This window comes from Cupressus sempervirens, chromosome 9 (genome assembly GCF_028749045.1).
Source record: "Cupressus sempervirens isolate cs-2001-9-10 chromosome 9, ASM2874904v1, whole genome shotgun sequence".
NCBI lineage: Eukaryota > Viridiplantae > Streptophyta > Pinopsida > Cupressales > Cupressaceae > Cupressus > Cupressus sempervirens.
Window position 1 is genome coordinate 624,155,319 of NC_143126.1, and position 18,487 is coordinate 624,173,805.

At 37.1% G+C, this 18,487-nt stretch overlaps 1 protein-coding gene across 1 annotated transcript in view; it reads right to left on the reverse strand.

Annotated features, from left to right (window-relative positions):
- Positions 1–3,048: 3,048 nt before the first annotated feature.
- LOC149540254 (uncharacterized) overlaps positions 3,049–18,487 on the reverse strand; it is a 61,486-nt gene continuing 46,047 nt past the window's right edge. The window contains exon 3 of the mRNA XM_089799541.1: positions 3,049–4,232. Coding sequence (XP_089655667.1) covers positions 3,165–4,232 — 1,068 coding nt within the window. The 3' untranslated portion in view covers positions 3,049–3,164. The remainder of the gene's footprint in view (positions 4,233–18,487) is intronic.

Below are 18,487 nucleotides of genomic sequence, written 5' to 3' on the forward strand. Positions count from 1 at the left end.
GGATCTACATTGATGAGCTCGACGCTTTTCTCAATGACTCCTCACTTCCAGGTGATGGTTGTCATCTACACTAGGGATTGATCTCCATCCTTCTCTTTGCTAATGATGTGGTTCTTCACACTTCTTCTCCTGAAGGTCTTCAGAGGATTTTAGATAGACTTGCATCTTTTTGTGACATGAGACAATTGGTCGTGAACCTTGAGAAGATTCGTGTTATGGTCTTGAACGGTTTGAAGACCTCACATCTCCATTTTTACTTCCAGGGTCGAGAAGTTGAGATTACATCACCTTACACATACCTTGGGGGTTAAGTTTTCCAGATCTCATTTCAGCTTAAGATCAACCATTCAGCCTCAGATCAGTAAAGGTTTGGGTTCCCTTGCCATGCTCGAGAGACAATGCTTCAGACACCACTTTCAGGACACATCATCTAAGCTCTCCCTCCTAGATTCCTTAGTAAACCCACAGTGTTCTATGGTGCGATGGTTTGGGGTCCTTCCCTTTTAGACTCAAATTGGGTCATGATTAAGTGTACCCAAACTCTGCTCCTTTGTCAAATTATCAGATGTCACAAATTTATCCCCCACAGTATTATTTTGGCTAAGTTTGGAGCTCACCCATTCAAGCTTGTAGCCATTTTTGACCTGATTTAGTTTCTCCACCATCTTCATGGTTTTGTAGACTCGGTTGAAGGCCAACATAGATACCCTTACTTACCCTACTACTCCTCAGTTGCTATTGCAGACTCCGATCTAGCTACTAGAGCCCACTGTTGGTATGCTCAGACTACTATCCTACTGAGTTCAGTTGGGATTAACATCGATCGTCTCCCTCCATACCAATTCTCATTAGACGCTTTTGCTCATCTACTCCCCTATCGGAAGGAGTTGAAGGGGCATGTCAGACTTGACATCTATAAGCAGTATATCATATGGTCCTGGGTGGATCCTCCAAGAGGACTACGTCCGAGGATGGCTTTGGAGGATGGTTTTCTATACCAAGCACTTCTTAGATATTCGAGATGGGATTATTGTTCACCCTGAGTACTTACACAGAGACTGGACACATGCCCTGCATATCTCCCTTGGCTCCTTTAGGGTGGGCTCACATAGACTCCAGATCCAGGGCGATCACCATATTGCTAGAGAGGATCGAGTGTGCACACTTTGTACCTTAGCAAAGGTAGAATCTGAGACTCATTTTCTTTTAAGATGCCCCATATACTACAAGATTAGAGGGAGATTTTATTGTTCGTTTAGAGATTGCAGATCCCTCTCGTATTTTTTCAACTATACCGATCAACATTACATTGCACTTTATCTTCGTGAGTCTTTGCAGCTTCATGATCATATTTTACAACTTTCATTTCCCAGGAGTTAGGCCCAAACACAGCTTATTACAACCTTCTTCTCGCCCTTAACTCTAGTTCAGGGTGTGAAGCGTCTATACAATTTCCCTAATATGGGCCATTCCAGATCTATGAGACCTTGCAAAGGACCTCTTCGCCAACGACACTCCTCTCGTAGCACTCAGCTTCATCACAGGGCCTCTAATAACCGCACTAATCAATTGTTGTTGGACTTTTTCCCTACGAGGATGGATACCTAATCTTTTCCATGATGACTCTAGCTTTCTTCTTCTTTTGTTGTACTTGTTCTTTTGTGGACACCGTTTGGTGCTCCGTTTGTCTACTATTTTCTTGGTGTCAGCTTCCAATCCCATAGACCCTTGTTGTGGTCTTTTGTTGGACATTAATAATATTATCTTATCTTACCTTCACCGCCAATCTTAACTTTTACTTTTTAAAACTATCGTGTAAGTTGATTATTCTTTTGAATGCCCATTTATATTGAATAAGTTTTCATCCATCAAACAGAGATGCATATCCAATCATGGGCAAAATATTCATTTGCAAGTTGGTTTTACCATGGTAGGACTAAGGCGAAGATGACAAGTCCCTTTATGTGCTTATATTTGAACCTTCCCAATCTTTTGAGGTCAGAAACATTTCCCTTTTCATCCTTCTCTAATTAGAATATTAGGGAATAATGTTTAACTTGCCTTAGACTAATCCTTTTGTCATACCAAAAAAAATGGTAAAAGAACCCAAGCTTTTAATCCTTTACACCAATCAATGAAAAAAAAATTATAGCCTTGCTCTCTACTTTAAATTACTTCTCCCTAGCCACATATGTATATGCCTTGCAACTGAAGACTTTGAAGACATCCATTATTTAATTTTTAGCCCATACCTCCATAGTTGTCTCTTTAACATGAGTTGATGTTGAAGACATTTTAATTTAATAACAAGCCATGGCAACAACATTTGTCCAAAAGTTTCATTCCAAAATAAATCTACTAAACATACTCTGCATCGAAGTCATATTCTTTCTTTATATAACCCCACTACTAAGGGTGTTTTAAATTGTCTTATGTCTTGTTATGGTGAAATTTATTTTAAATATATTAAAAGGGTGTTTTAAATTGTCTTATGTCTTGTTATGGTGAAATTTATTTTTAAAATATTAAAATTTACTGAACAAAGCTCATATATTTTTTCCTCAGTTTTTGAGATTTTTTTAAAACTCACTATTAACAATCTTGAGAACCTTAATATTCCTACTTGTCTCATTCTCTGCAAGATCCTTAAAAAATGCATATATGCCGTATTATAGTCATTAATAGAAGATACGTAATACATAAATTTAAAAATCCAAGGAACATTAACAAGATCACATACCTCATAATAAATTGGGAACAACGCTCTAAAAAATTATGAGAACTACAGTAGAACTCATCCTATTTTTTTCGTATACAGTGTTCATAGAAATCTGTAATCTTTTAACCCCTTCAGCAAGGTATTATATTTTTTTTGGGCCCCTGAAACCCTTCTCCCTTGCGCCCTTCATCCTTTAGTACCACTGTATTGTCTCTGTATCCTTGCGCACCCAGAAAGTACAACCATCAAAATCACTTTCATCACTCCTATTTGTGGTTGATTCTAATTCTAATGGTTAAGGTGTAAATTCTGTAGATTTCTTCACTATAGGATCAAAAGAGTTATTGCATTAAACTACTTTTAATAGAACAGGAATATCTTTTCATATATAAATGCAGTTTAAAACATACTTTTTTAATCAAAATCAAATATTTCAACAAAGATTTCATAAACTTTCAAAAACTCTTCTGGCAGCAGCTACGGTGAAATCTATATCCTGTTCAGTATGGGCTAAACTGGTAAAACCAGCTTCAAACCGTGAGGGAGCAAGGTATACACCTTGTTCCAACATGCCTCTGAAAAACTTTGCAAATTTGGTACTATCACTCTTTGTTGCATCTGCAAAGTTGTACACAGGCCCCTCTGTAAAGAAAACACCAAACATTCCATTAATGTGTCCACCACAGATTTTGTGACCTGCATTTTTCCCAGCTTCAAGCAGACCTTGTACTAGACGACCAGTAACTTTATCCAAGTACTCGTAACAACCAGGTTGTTGCAACCTTTGAAGAGTGTGTATGCCTGCAGTCATTGCAAGTGGGTTTCCACTTAATGTTCCAGCTTGGTACACCGGGCCTGCAGGAGCTACCACATCCATTATTTCCCTTCTGCCTCCATAGGCACCCACCGGAAGGCCTCCACCAATGATCTTCCCAAGGGTTGTAAGGTCTGGGGTGATGCCAAAATACTCTTGGGCACCTCCATATGCTATTCTGAAGCCTGTCATAACCTCGTCAAAGACTAGAAGAGCTCCTTCTGCATTTGTAAGCTCCCTCAGCCCCTCCAAAAAGCCCCTTTTAGGAACAATGAACCCTGAATTGCCTACCACGGGCTCAAGAATCACGGCAGCAATTTGTCCTTTGTTATGATTGAACAGTTTCTCCACAGCCTGTATATCATTGAAGGGTGCAGTAAGAGTCTGAAAGGTAGTAGCTTTTGGGACACCAGGGGAATCAGGAAGACCAAGAGTTGCAACACCACTGCCTGCTTTCACCAAAAAGGGGTCTGCATGGCCATGGTAACAACCTTCAAACTTAACTATCATCTCTCTCCGAGTAAATGCTCGTGCCAAGCGTAACATGCCCATGCATGCTTCTGTTCCTGAATTGACAAATCGGACCATCTCTATGCTAGGCACTGCCTTTATAACCATCTCTGCCAGAATATTTTCTGCAACGCATGGGGCACCAAAGCTAGTTCCCTTCTTTAGGGTTTCAATCAGAGCAGCATTCACCTGTGAAGGGCATCATTAATATGAGAATAATGCCCATTTACATTGCTTTGTGGAAAAGATAAACTTGATGCGGAAAATGATTTTTCCCATTTCAATTTTAGCAATTAGTCCTCACTCCAAATAACACCACAAACATGAACAGAAACATTCCATGATCTAATCCACACCTGACACACCAATATCCCTAGCAGAAGAGAATAAATACTTTCAAAAGATATTTGGACAACCTCCAAAAGCAAGTTCACTCACTAACGGCTTGTGACCTAGGTACTTAAAATTCACAAAATATAGCTTAAAATGCAAGAAAAACTTCACATTGCTGATCTTAAAGAACCCAAAAAACATGAAACGTTTATAGAGGCAAGGGTGAACATTTGTAGCACATTAACAATGGATAATAATTTTGCACCTTGCAAATAGAGATGTTCGTATTTGTTTATTAGTTTGCAGGTCATAGCACCACTGAATTGTTAGTATAAAAGTAGATAGTATATAAAGAGGAGTAAGTTATAGAAGCAATGACTAGTATCCTAGTTGAAAACATTATAAACATTTATCATGAATGCAAAGTAGAGGAATATATAATTATAAACAATGAACAACAAGATCTAAACTTCAAGTAGACTAAAAGAGGGGGTAAAACTTATTGAACAACGCAGACAAGAAGAAAGCATACAAGATCAATGGATAATAATTTTGCAACTTCTAAATAGAGATGTTTGTATTTGTTTATTAGTTTGCAGGTCATAGCACCACTGAATTGGTTAGTATAAAAGTAGATAGTATATAAAGAGGAGCAAGTTATAGAAGCAACAGTTAGCATGCTAGCTGAAAACATTATATGCATTTATCATGAATGCAAAGTAGAGGAATGTAGAATTATAAACAATGAAGAAAGAGATCTAAACTTCAAGTAGACTAAAAGAGCTAAGTTACCGATTCGGCCTCCTGGAGGCTGGATGCTGAAGTGGATATGGATGGGTGCTGGAGGCAGATGGGTGCGCTGTGGGTGCCACCCGGATGCCAGTCACAGGCACCCAGATGCAGACAGATGTCTGTTTCAAGCATCTAGACGCATCCGAATGCCTGTGAGTGGCATCCAGATGGCACCCACAAGGCACCTGAGAGCATCCACAAGCTTCCTCGCCCAGAAAAGAAAGACAGACATTTTTTAATATTTTTTTAACATGTGGCATGGTTCTATTAGGCTTAAACCATGAGTAAAATGAGTGAAATAACTAAAAAGAATGTAATGAAAGATAAGAGCGATACGATAGATTTGAACAGCAATGAGACATTGATGCCTCAAGAAACTCTTTGTGGGTGAAAACTTCAACCAAATAATACTATATGCTCAGTGCTTAAAAATGGCTTAAAAACTGATTCCACAGCTCCTTTTGAATTGCAATAAGTTTCTTTGCAAATGTTTCTTTTAGGCTGCTGTCTAGTTGAGCTTATATGGAAATGCTTTTGCAAACCTTTTCAGGTTTGAGGGCATTTTAAGTTACCACTTTTGTGACAAATAGTGAGAGGAAATTCTCTCTTCAAATTATAGGGCGGGATTTTTTTTATTAATCTATACCTAAAATCTAAAACAAGTAAACAAATTGCAGATTATGTACTTTGTACAAATAACCTTCTAGAGGTTTTGCATCTAAACAAAATACTTGAAAGAAACAATGTAGATCATCTTTTGATCTTGAAGGTAAGAAGACAAGGCTGAAATTACTTATCTCATTTCTTTGCATATATATATATATATATATATTTGGAATATATATACACACACACGCATCCATATGCATGCGCATCCACATTCCCCCCCCACACCCCCCCCCCCCCCCCCCCGAGAAAAAAAAAGAAAAGAAGTCCTGCATCTCGTATTTGCTTTGGAATCCGCATCCGAATCGGTAACTTAGTAAAAGGGGGGAAAACTTGTTGAACAATGCATACAAGAAGAAAGCATACAATATCAATGGATAATAATTTTGCAACTTCTAGATAGAGATGTTTGTATTTGTTTATTAGTTTGCAGATCATAGCAACACTGAATTGGTTAGTATAAAAGTAGATAGTATATAAAGAGGAGCAAGTTATAGAAGCAACGGCTAGCATGCTAGTTGAAAACATTATACACATTTATCATGAATGCAAAGTAGAGGAATATATAATTATAAACAATGAACAAAGAGATCTAAACTTCAAGTAGACTAAAAGAGGGGAAATTTTATTGAACAATGCACACAAGAAGAAAGCATGCGAACTATAGAAATGGCCGCTGCCATGGTTGATAAAAAAAATCTATCTGTCACATTTGCAATATAAAAGGCATTTATGATGCAACCACAGGATTCAAACACTCAAAAAACAAAACAAAAAACAGAAGGGAAGAATTCATCGGGGTGCTAGAAAAAACTTTTCAACTTTATACAGATTGCTTATGTGCATTTAAAAAGAAGACTCGGTAATGCGAGAGATGAGATGGAAACATATCCTTAGATAAAAAGGAATTCAATATTTGGAGCAGCAAAGAAAGAATAAGTAAAAGCCTGGGAAACTCAAATCCCTTGCTCGAACAGCTAATACAGATGCCAAATTGAAAGTAAACGGAATCAAAGCAAGAATAAAAGTGTGCCTTCAATTGTACAATGATAATAAGAAATGAAATGGAAGTTAGCAGTGTGATCTAAGACTGTTAACATCTTACAGAAGAAACATTCAAATGGGTATAATCTTAGGTACATCATGGAAGAACCCTAAAGAAAAGAACTTATCCTTGAGTTGAAAACAGTAATATAGTAGTCCCAAATTTTGTAGATGATAAAGAAGGATTACAATGAAAAAAATATATTTCTCAAGAAGAAAGTTGGCATAAAAGCAAGCACCAGTTCTTATTTCTCGAAATTCCCACTCTGCTTTTTAAAAATACTCTCATCAGTGCAGTACATAGTTACATAGGAAAACTGAACATTTTAGTTCATTTTCTCTCCCTCACAAAAGCAGCAGCTTGAGCTAGATAATGAAAAATTATCACCTTCATGCAATCGCTTTTCTCTGCAATCAACCTATAAAGTAGACTATTATTCTTAATAGTTAACATAACTTGGCATATTTAGTAAGGATTTAGCAGAATATGCTATTGCCGGTAGAAAAGAAGTTGAATCGTTTGATCTTTTCCAATACTTCCAAAACCAGAGATGCTATCCGCACCATTTGGAGGCATTTCTGTCAAAGCTCACATTACAATGTGAATATTGCACTTAGAAATTAATTTGAGTGATTCTGGCACATAAATAGATAAATAGAGTATGGGGAAGCAAATTGATGTAGTGACCTACCCGTTCACAGCCTAAACTTTCTTTATTTTACCTCCACGTAGACTTTTGTTATATCATGTGGTTGCATTAAAATTCTACTCCAACGTATTGAGGCCTTGTATCTGACCCCATGAAAGAAAATGTTTCATCCATCCTATTGATTCAGTCGCCCATCAGTGAAAACAGGGACTTCAGAGGCAGTGGAAACATGTGACAGATCCTTAATGCCCTGTGTTAACAATTAATTTCTACATTGCTATTTGTGATTGAAATACATCTATTACCGAGAGCATTTTGATATGTTTGGCTTTATGGTTTTGTTTGTGTTAGCCAAGACTCCAGGTGCAGTCATCGGTCTGGCATTTAGGTCTCTGTAAGTCAAAGGTGCACAACTGTCCACAACTTTTAATAAAAAAATCAGAGAAAACATACATTAAAAAGGCAGTATTCATGTCAAGAGTTATGCCACAATGTATTACATTATATATTTGGTAACAGTCAAGAATTGGTCCATGGATCAAACATTGTGATGCAGGCAAGTGTGATGGTGAATTGAAATGCGACAATGTAGGAGTGACATGTCATGAAAATTCTCAACTTACAACATATAGTCAACAGGTGGGATCTAATAATGGGAAAAAGAATGCATAAAGGACAATAAAAAAAACAGAAAAGTCAACTTACTTCTTAAGTTTAAGTTAGTTTTTGGGTCATTTCCAGGGCAGACACCAAATTTGTGTATGAGACTCAACTTGTAAAAGCCTGCGAGAGGATTAGTTTTTTCCCATTTCCCTTGTATACCATTAAAAGTTAAATCTAAATGCTGTGGCACCCTCTAAATACTGTACGCAAGGCTTCACCATTATGGCCCCAGGCTTTACAGTATTACGATAATCGAATTCACAGTAAGCCTGTAAGGAAACACAGGAGAAAATGATTCATCTAGGCAGTAATGACAAGGATAGAAATTGCCTCATCTGGCAATATCATGTCAAGAGATCTTATGTACCTAAAGTTAAACTTCATCTTTTCATTCATAAATATATTCATCGCACACTTTGGGTTTAACCATGGAGGAAACTCTGTAGCAGGCTGGAGTAGTACTGGGATGGGTGACCTCCCAGGAAGTCCCGGTGCTTCACCCTTGTAAGCATCCCCTAGATCCAATGAGTGCTAAGTGTTCTATTTATTGTCATGAGAGATGGATTCATGTTGAATCACTACTCATGAAACATGGGTCAATGAGTTTGACTCAAAAATCACACAATTAAATCCTGATAGCAATATCACAATTTGACTTGCTGTGGAAATTATCTCCTACTTATCAATATATTCATCATTTCCATGTAACCAAAAAAAATTAATGTGACTTCATTAGGGGGATTTGAGCTTCTGTAGAACTTGGAGAAATGAATTTAATGTGTTTAGGGTAGAACTCATTCTGAAATTCAACTATTTTATACAACATGAGATCCTATACAGTTGAGAGATTTGAGCAATATTTATGGTGTAAACACTCAAAATGAAAGGGCCCCTTGCTGTTACATTTTAGTCCTTACTTTTCCAACTTGTTCTTGGCTCTTGCTAATGCAATTTTGAGGAGATTATGAATCATGATTTGTAGTGTATTTTTGGCTATTTACCCCTTCAAACGTGGTCATGAACTTGTTATTTTAAGTCTACTGTTTCTCCTTGGCAAATCAGAAGTAAAAAATCCTTCTAGAAAACCAGCAAGTCATAGTACAAGATTTAATTAAAAAATTGGGATTTATACGGGAAAAATTTGAGGAAAACCATGTTTAAAAAATGTATATATTATATTATTATAGTACAATAAAATAAATATAATACAATAATAAATAATTATATTCTAATCTCAATGGATCAAAGGTTTGAGTTTTAGAGTCTTTTCAAGTCTAAGAAAGTTATGAAATTTGTACACGCTTTATAATTCCAGTGTCTTGTGTAAGGCAAACAGATGTATGCTCTTAGCTTGTGCCTTGTGTGATCTAGCCAACCAGAAATCTGGTTGGCATTTGTTTTAAGTCCATATTGACTTGAACAAATCTTATTTGGAAATATTGTAAGTGTGAAAATCTCAAAGAACATCAATTGTTGTCTTCACTTTTATTATGAGTTTCCATGTTATATGGTTCCTCTATGAAATGGTAAGACTCATTTCTTGTCTAGTCTTAAGAAATCGAAGAATGAGTTGGTAAGAGTGGTAGGTGGTAGATGGTATGAGAGTGGTAGGTGGTAGGACTAGTGAAAGTAAAGAAAACAAATTGATATTCTCAGTGATTTTCACATTTAAAATGTTTCCAGATAATATTTGTTCAAGTGGATATGGACTTATAGTGAATGACAACCAGATTTCTGATTAGCTAGATTGTAACATCCCCTTTTTCACTCTAATTTAGTATGAGGTTTCCATTATCCTATTCCAGGTTCCTATATAAGTTTTCAAGTAATTTGGAAGACTTTCTATTTTAGTAAGTTGGTCTTGGCTTCTATCTTCTCTCAATTCAGTGCAATACTTTCCAGTTATAATGTTTTAGAGTGATTTTCTTTGTTCCATAAAGACTTTTATACGTTACTATATGACGTAAGTGAGGGTAATGGATTCATGAGGGGGCCTCTTGATGAACACCTAGGAATAAGGTGACTTCAATTTTTTTTTAAAGGCAAGTATTAGACTTTGAAGTAAATGCCAAGGTATGGAGATGTTTAATATTTTAAAAGTTTATTTTATCGCCTCCAAAGTGGATGTCAAACTGGGTGGAACAAAATGTTTCAACGTTTATTATGTGATCTCAAAAAGAGTCAACCATTTAGCATTAATTTCATGTATCTTTCAAAAAGTAAAACGAGAGGTAAAAGTAAATCAAATTCAAATGCAAGTTGACTTGATTCTTCCATCACTTTATAAATATTGGTTTGATCCCTCATTTGATCATTCTTGCTTTGACAATTAAATGCTATACTGCTGGAATGAGCTCAGGAACTTCTATCTTTTCTGGTTGCAGAAACAATGCCTCATCTAGGTGCTGATTCCAGTGGTGAAACATCTACCGTAGCTGTTTGGAGTTCTTGGTTGAAGATTTACAATGACTTTGGCATTATAGATGGCTTTGGGTTTGAATAAGATGAGAAGATTTTATCAATTTTGTAATATGGGTTTTAATGACTATGGACTAGTGTGTTTATTTGGAGTGTGGTTAGAGTTTGGATGAGTTCAGAGTATTTTTCAATGTGATGGGGTGAAATTTATGTGTTGAAGTGATTTTTCAATGATGTTGGATATAACCTTTTGGCTCATATCTTTGTGAGATTGATAGCAATCATTCTAGGTATTATTTTGGACTAAATGGCCAGTTCAGATGCGGGTTCAAGATTTGAGTCGAAATTTGTTCAAGATTTTTTTGGGGTGGATTCAAATTCATTTTGGGTTCGTCCATATGAAACCATGCATTTATATATGTATGTGTGTGCAGCAGAAAATAAGTTGATACACCACCATATATAATATTAATGTTTTAGAAAAATACACCACCATATATAATATTAATGTTCTCTTTTTGGCCTTCTTGGTGGTCTATTTCACGGTTGGATGTGGGTTCGAAATTTGAGTTTGAAATTCCTTCAAGATTTTTTGGGGGTGGATTCAAATTCGTTTTGGGTTCGTCCATACAAAACCATACATTTATATATGTGTGTGTGTGTGTGTGTGCAGCAGAAAATAAGTTCATACACCACTATGCTAATCATAAAGCAACATAAAAAAAATACACCACCATATATAATATTAATGTTTTAGTCTAAATAGCATATGTTTTCTCTTTTTGGCCTTGTCGGTGGTCTATTTCAGGGTTGGAGGGTTGGATTGACCAAGATAGACCAAAAATACTTTTAATAAAGTTTAAAAATCTATTTTTAAGCAAAATAGAATGAGATCTGTGATCTCATTCAGCATATACACATAATATTGAATAATAACATGCAGATCAATATATATCAATATTTGTAATGTCACCACTAATAGGGTTAGTTAAGGACAAGTAATACCTGCAAAATAAACGTTAGAATCACAATAATAATAAAACTAACTATATTATTCTACCCTCTAAGTTAATCCCAATCTTAAGGACGTCTCCAGATCGGGCTCCATAGCTCATAGTTACTTCGCTGTCATCCCAAGAGCGCACCCCTTAAGATTCTTCCTAGACGGGCATCCTCTATCCAAGGCCAACAACATATGCATATGTTTGACAACATTAGAATATTCTGGGACATCGATTATCGGCCATGGCCGACGATGGAGATCGTAATATCTCCATGCTCCATGCTTTGATATCAAATCTCGACCATGGTAGACAATGTAGATATTAATATATCACATACTCCATGCTTCGAGTTCACAATAATATCCATGGTGTTAACCCCATGAGCTAAGACAATATTATCCACAAGTATGGTTCATAAATAAATTCATAAACATAATCAAACAAATATAAATTATAAACATACCTTTCTTACCTTCTTATTTTCCAAGAGTCGCACTCTTTCATAGTACAAATCCTTTGAAAAGTCACAACACTTCATAGTTATAATCCTTTCGAAAAGTTACAACCCTTCATAACTAAAATCCTTCAGAAAAGTCCCAATATTTTATAATTTAAATATTTTCGAAGAGTCACAACTATTCATAATTATGACTCTTTCAAAGGTTCGCATCCTTTCAATATCATTGATACCTTTTCAGAAAGTTACTTCCTTATTTTCTTCATATTACTTTCCTCTCCCATTTTTCTTTTTGAACTCCTCTCCTCTTTTCTTCTTTTTTTGTACTCTCTAAAATAAACTCTCCTCCGTTTTATATCTTAATTTTAAGGAGTCGTCTCTATTTGTTAAACATCTCTTGAATTTTCATTAGATTTAGTTAATTTATATTATTCTATGTTATATTATTTATTTACTTACTTATATGTGTTTATTTTATTTATTATTAAATTCTATTTAGAAAGTTTAACATACTTTCTACAATATTGTCTCTTGTATTTGATTTTCTTTCTTTCTTTACTCATTGAAATTTTATTAATTTTTAATTATTTAAAATATCATACTAAATATTATTTTATTGATAATATAGATTAAATAATTATTATTTCTTTGATTTATTGTTTAGTATTAGTTTTAATATAACTTTATTATTTATTTAATAACATTGTATTATCTAATTATTATTAAAATTCTATCTTAAAATGGGGATATGACAGTCCAACCTTCCTCAAATTGTTTGTCCTCAAGCAATTAAATAATTTCTTTTGTTGAGTTGAAATATATATTTCTTTTAGTCCAAATTATTAGATATCTATCATGGATATGTTTGAATCCTTTCTAATAGTCATTAACTTTCTACATTAGTCTTTTATATAAATTTTTTTCTAGATCCTCTTTAACCCTACAGGATGGTAAGATCCTACTTTGATACCACTGTAATGTCCCCACTAATAGGGTTAGTTAAGGACAAGTAATACTTGGAAAAATAAACATTAGAATCATAATAATAATAAAATTAACTATATTATTCTACCCTCCAAGTTAATTCCAATCTTAAGAATGTCTCCAAATTGGGCTCCATAGCTCATAGCTACTTCACCGTCATCCCGGGAGCGCACCCCTTAAGATTCTTCTTGGATGGGCATCCTCTATCCAAGGCCAATGACATATGCATATGTTTGACAACATTAGAATATTCTGGCACTGTAATATCCTCCCCTGATTTGAACTTTGACTTGTAGAAATTTAATTTAAGGAATATTGTCAAACATTTTGTATGCAAACTCATAAAGCTGATTTCCTCAATAAATTGCTTTCTAATGAGTAGATTTACGAACAACTATGAAGTGACATTAAAATGCATATTACACATCATAACATTTTCACAAACACTTGGCACACATTCAACAGTATATGAAAAATCTGGAAACTCTTTCAATCTGCTGATAAAGGGTGATTTTTAAATGTAGATGTGCACTTACAGCTGCCTTAAAGGCTGCAACAACTATTCAGACTTGTATTCAACAATTATTATGCAAAGTATCAAAATTTGACAGAAGAAACTTGGAATTAGTTGCCGTAGTATTTTGCAGATGTAGTCGGCAGTCCTCCAAACTTCTAATCAGCCGGAAAAACAAGTAAACTTGATACCAACACTGTTCACGCCGTACTGTAGCAAAATACTGTTCATGCCGACTGTAGCAAAATACTGTTCATGCAGCACTATAGCAATAACTAACTTCAGATCTGCATCTCAAACCCTTGTAAATTTCTTTATGCGAACGCCCCAAATGAAACCCAGTGTATTTCCTGAACTGAAAACACCCTTGATCCTCCTGACTGTGTCTTCCAACAGCGAATAGAATGCTAGCAAAGAGGGATTCCGTCCTCCAAGCCCGATAATCAGATATCCAGCAACATAACATTAATCTTCATCCAAGCATACAAAAAAAAAGCTCTTCCATTTCTTTTATAGTGTTCTCACAAGAGCTCAATCCTTCGTTTTCTCAATGTGGGATAAAACATAACTCCCTTTATGTACCTTATGTCTCCAATGAGTTATAAAAATAAAGGGAACTCTTTTAATTTAAATATTTCCCACAAACTATAGTCTATGCATTAATAAAGTTAAATATTTAAATTTAACTTTATAAAATGGCTTTATCAATGCATAACAAATCTTATCAATGATAAATAAGTTTTCCTGTCGATTTTAAACAATTACCATCGACATACCACTATGACTGAATGTCCGGCCATGTCCAAGATGACTTACTATAAATAGTAAGTATGCCCAAAGTTGCCCCAGAACCCCTCAGAAAGACCTGCAACTGAAACTGTCTAGGCCAAATGGCCTCTAAGCCCCTTTAATGTCCTAGTTAGCCTACGGGACTGTGGGGAAATAGGCTAACGACAACATCATGCTATGAATGCTAGAAAGGGGACATTACAGTCCGCCCTTCCCAAAATTGCTTGTCCTCAAGCAATTTCAGCTCTGGATGTTGTAATATCTGCTCATTTTCCCAAGTAGCATCCTCGACAGGTAGGTTCCTCCACTTCACTAGATACTCCCTGATAGTCCTCCTGCGAAGCACCCTCTCCCTGGAATCAAGTATGGCCTCGGGAACCAAGATAAGCTTTCCCTCATCATCAAGAGGTGGCAATACTACTAAAGGCACCACATTGTGACCCAATACCTTCTTAAGGCGTGACACATGGAACACATTATGCACTTTACTGTCTGCAGGCAACTCCAACTCATAAGCTACTTCGCCCACTCTCCTGATTACTTTGAACGGTCCATAGTAGCGTGGTTTAAATTTCTCTGCTCCACTCTTCTTGAGAGAGGACTGTCTATACGGCTGTAACATGAGGTACACCATATCTCCCACCTCAAAAGACCTCTCAACCCTGTGCTGATCAGCATATTGCTTCTGCTGATTTTGTGCTTTTTGCAAATTTTCCTTCAAGGATCGCATAATGTCCTCGCACTCCTGCAAAGTATCCTTGGCCTTAGGCACCCTGCTGTCCCCAAATAACAAATCCAAAAAATTTAAGAGCATCATACCCGTACAGTGCCATAAAAGGGGACATTTGAATAGACATATGGAAAGAGGTATTATAGCAGTACTCCCCTAGATGTAGCCACTTCACCCAAGCCTTCTGCTCTCCTGCAATGTAATTTCGAAGGTACCCCTCAACCCATTTGTTCACTATCTCTGTCTGCCCATCAATTTGGGGGTGGTAGCTGGTACTCGGAGTGAGCTTTGTTCCACATAACCTGAACAACTCCTGCCAAAAGTGGCTCATAAATCTGCTGTCTTTGTCACTGACTATGCTCCGTGGTATCCCATGTAGTCTGAATACCTCTCGAAAAAATAGTTTTGTTGTTTGTGCTGCTGAATATGTAGACGAAATTGCAAAGAAATGTGCAAATTTCGTCAATCTGTCTACCACAACAAAGATACAATCCCGACCCTGTGCCTTGGGGAGGCCTGTGATAAAATCCATGGAAATGCTATCCCACTTCTTCTCTGGTATGGGTAGGGGCTGTAGTAAACCACCCGGAAAAGAATGTTCCTGTTTGTTCTGCTGACACACAGGGCATTCCCTCACAAACTGAAGCACCTCTGATTTGAGTCCTTTCCAAGTGAAGCGAACTCTCACCTGCCGATATGTCTTAAAGAATCCGGGATGTCCTGCCATTGGTGAATCATGAAATGCCCTCAAAATCTTCTGCTTCATAGCAGACTCGGGTACTAAATAAATCCTTTCCTTGTAGCTGATAAGATCATTTACGACAGTGTATCGACTATCTTGAATAGCTCCCTCAATAATGCTAGATGCCCAACTATCCTTAGCATATTCTGCCAAGATCATCTCTCTCCAATCATCCATGACTATCCCAACAGCAAGCAAATGAGGCCTTCTAGATAAAGCATCTGCAACAATATTTTTCTTCCCTTTGACATAGGCTATGTCGAAATCATAAGCCTGTAATTTACTCACCCATTTCTGTTGCCTGTCATTAAGGTCCTTTTGTCCAAGGAAATGTTTCAAGCTATTATGATCTGTTTTTACTGTGAACCGGCTTCCCACTAAGTACTGCCTGAACTTAGCTAGCGCGTGCATGATTGCTAGCATCTCTTTGTCGTAGATGCTATAGGTTCTCTCCACACCTCGTAATTTTCTACTCTCATATGCGATGGGATGTTTGTCTTGCATGAGAACAGCTCCTATGCCCTCTCTCGAGGCATCACACTGCAGCTCAAAGGGCCTGGTGAAATCTGGAATGGCTAAAACAGGACATGTACTCATCAGCTCCTTAAACCTGTCAAAACAATCTTGAGCCCTCTCTGACCACTTGAAACTATCTTTCCGTGTCAAATTTGTAAGTGGTGCTGCTATCTGTGAAAATCCCTTCACAAATCTGCGGTAGAACCCACAAAGCCCGAGAAATCCCTTGAGTTGTAAAGTGTTCCTCGGTGGTGGCCAATCCAGAATGGCCCTGATCTTGTCTGGGTCAACCTGAACACTTCCTGCACTAATAATATGCCCTAGATAGAGCAACTCTGTCATCCCAAACTCACATTTACTCATCTTGGCATATAATGACTCCCTCTCTAGAATACTGAGCGCTGTATCAATATGCTTCAAATGTTCCTCCAAAGTACGGTTGTATATCAGTATATCATCAAAAAATATCAACACAAACTTCCTCAACTGATCTCTGAACACTCTATTCATACAGGACTGGAAAGTGGCAGGGGCATTTGTCAACCCAAAGGGCATGACTAAGAACTCAAAATGTCCATAGTGGCATCTAAAAGTTGTCTTCTCCACATCCACCTCTCTAACCCGTATCTGATGGTAGCCGAATCTCAAATCAATCTTGGAGAAGTAGCATGCACCATGCAATTCATCAATAAGCTCATCGATGCGCGGGATAGGGTATCGGTTCTTGATTGTCTTCTTGTTTAGCTCCCTATAATCAATGCACATCCTCATTGTACCATCCTTCTTCTTCACCAATACTACTGAAGAAGCGAAAGGACTTTTGCTTGGCCGTATGTGCCCTATGTCAATCAACTCCTTAATTGCTTTTTCTATTTCATCCTTACATCTCTTCGGATGGTGGTAAGGTGTGATGATAACTGGCTTAGCCCCTTCCTCTAATTCAATAACATGCTCGATTCCCCTATCCGGGGGTCTCCCTGGAGGTATCTCACCAAACACCTTAGTATGTTTGGTTATTATTTTTTGTACATCAGGTGGATACTCTTGTTTATGCTGCTCTGTCATCTCAGGCATTACTCTAAACTCTGCTGCCCACTGCACCTGATCATGTCTAAAGAAACTCTGCATCCACTTGAGTGACACCACTCGAAGTCTCCCATCTGACAAACCTCTAAGCACTATCTTCTTACCATTTGCCTCAAACCTCATTTCCATTTTCTCAAGGTTAAATGTAAACTCTACCAGAGACTTCATCCAGTTCATCCCAAGCACCATATCCTAATCACCAATGTTGACCACAAAGAAATCTCTTGTCATGTCATAATCTCCCAAACGAAGCTGCAAGTTGGAGATTTTCTTAGTACATTCAATTTTGAAGCCATCGGCAACTATCACCTTAAATCCCCTATGTTCCTCTGTATGTAGCCCTCTGCGTGTCACAAACTTCTCATCAATGAAGTTATGTGTCGCCCCTGTATCAATGAGTGCCACAACTCTCTGTCCATCCAAGGTTCCCCTAACTTTGAAAGTGACGGCCTCCTATATACTTGACAACTGAGCTATCGTGCTATCACCGCGTGCTTCCTCCTGTGAAGAACTATCATCATCTCCATCTGATTCGGATGACTGCTCTGAATCTCCATCTACTGACTCTTTGGCTGAAAAGTACTCCATCTGCTTAGCTTTTGCTTTCAATGGACACTTATGTGACAAATCCCAAGGCTCCCTACAATGAAAACAAAGCTTCTTCTTCCTGAGATCATTAAGTGTCTCATTGTCCAACCTCTTACTTTCCTCCTTAGCTGGTTGAACCTCTTTATGAAAAGGTTTCCTGTCCTTATCTTTCCTTGAAGGGAAACTCTTTGCTTGGAATTTATTTTTTGAAGATGAAGAGGAATCAATGTCACGAGCATTCTTAATGGCTTCTTGCAAAGTGGGAGGGTTGAGAGCTTTAATCCACCCTCTCAACGGATCAGCTAACCCATCCATAAATAGAACTAGTATCCTCCGTTCAGATACATCTGTTACTAACACTGCAAGTTTCTGAAACTTTGAAATGTATGTTTCCAATGATCCCCACTGTTTAAGCTGAGCTAACTCCTTGAAATGGAGTTCTGGATCCTTCCTATCAAAACGTTCAAT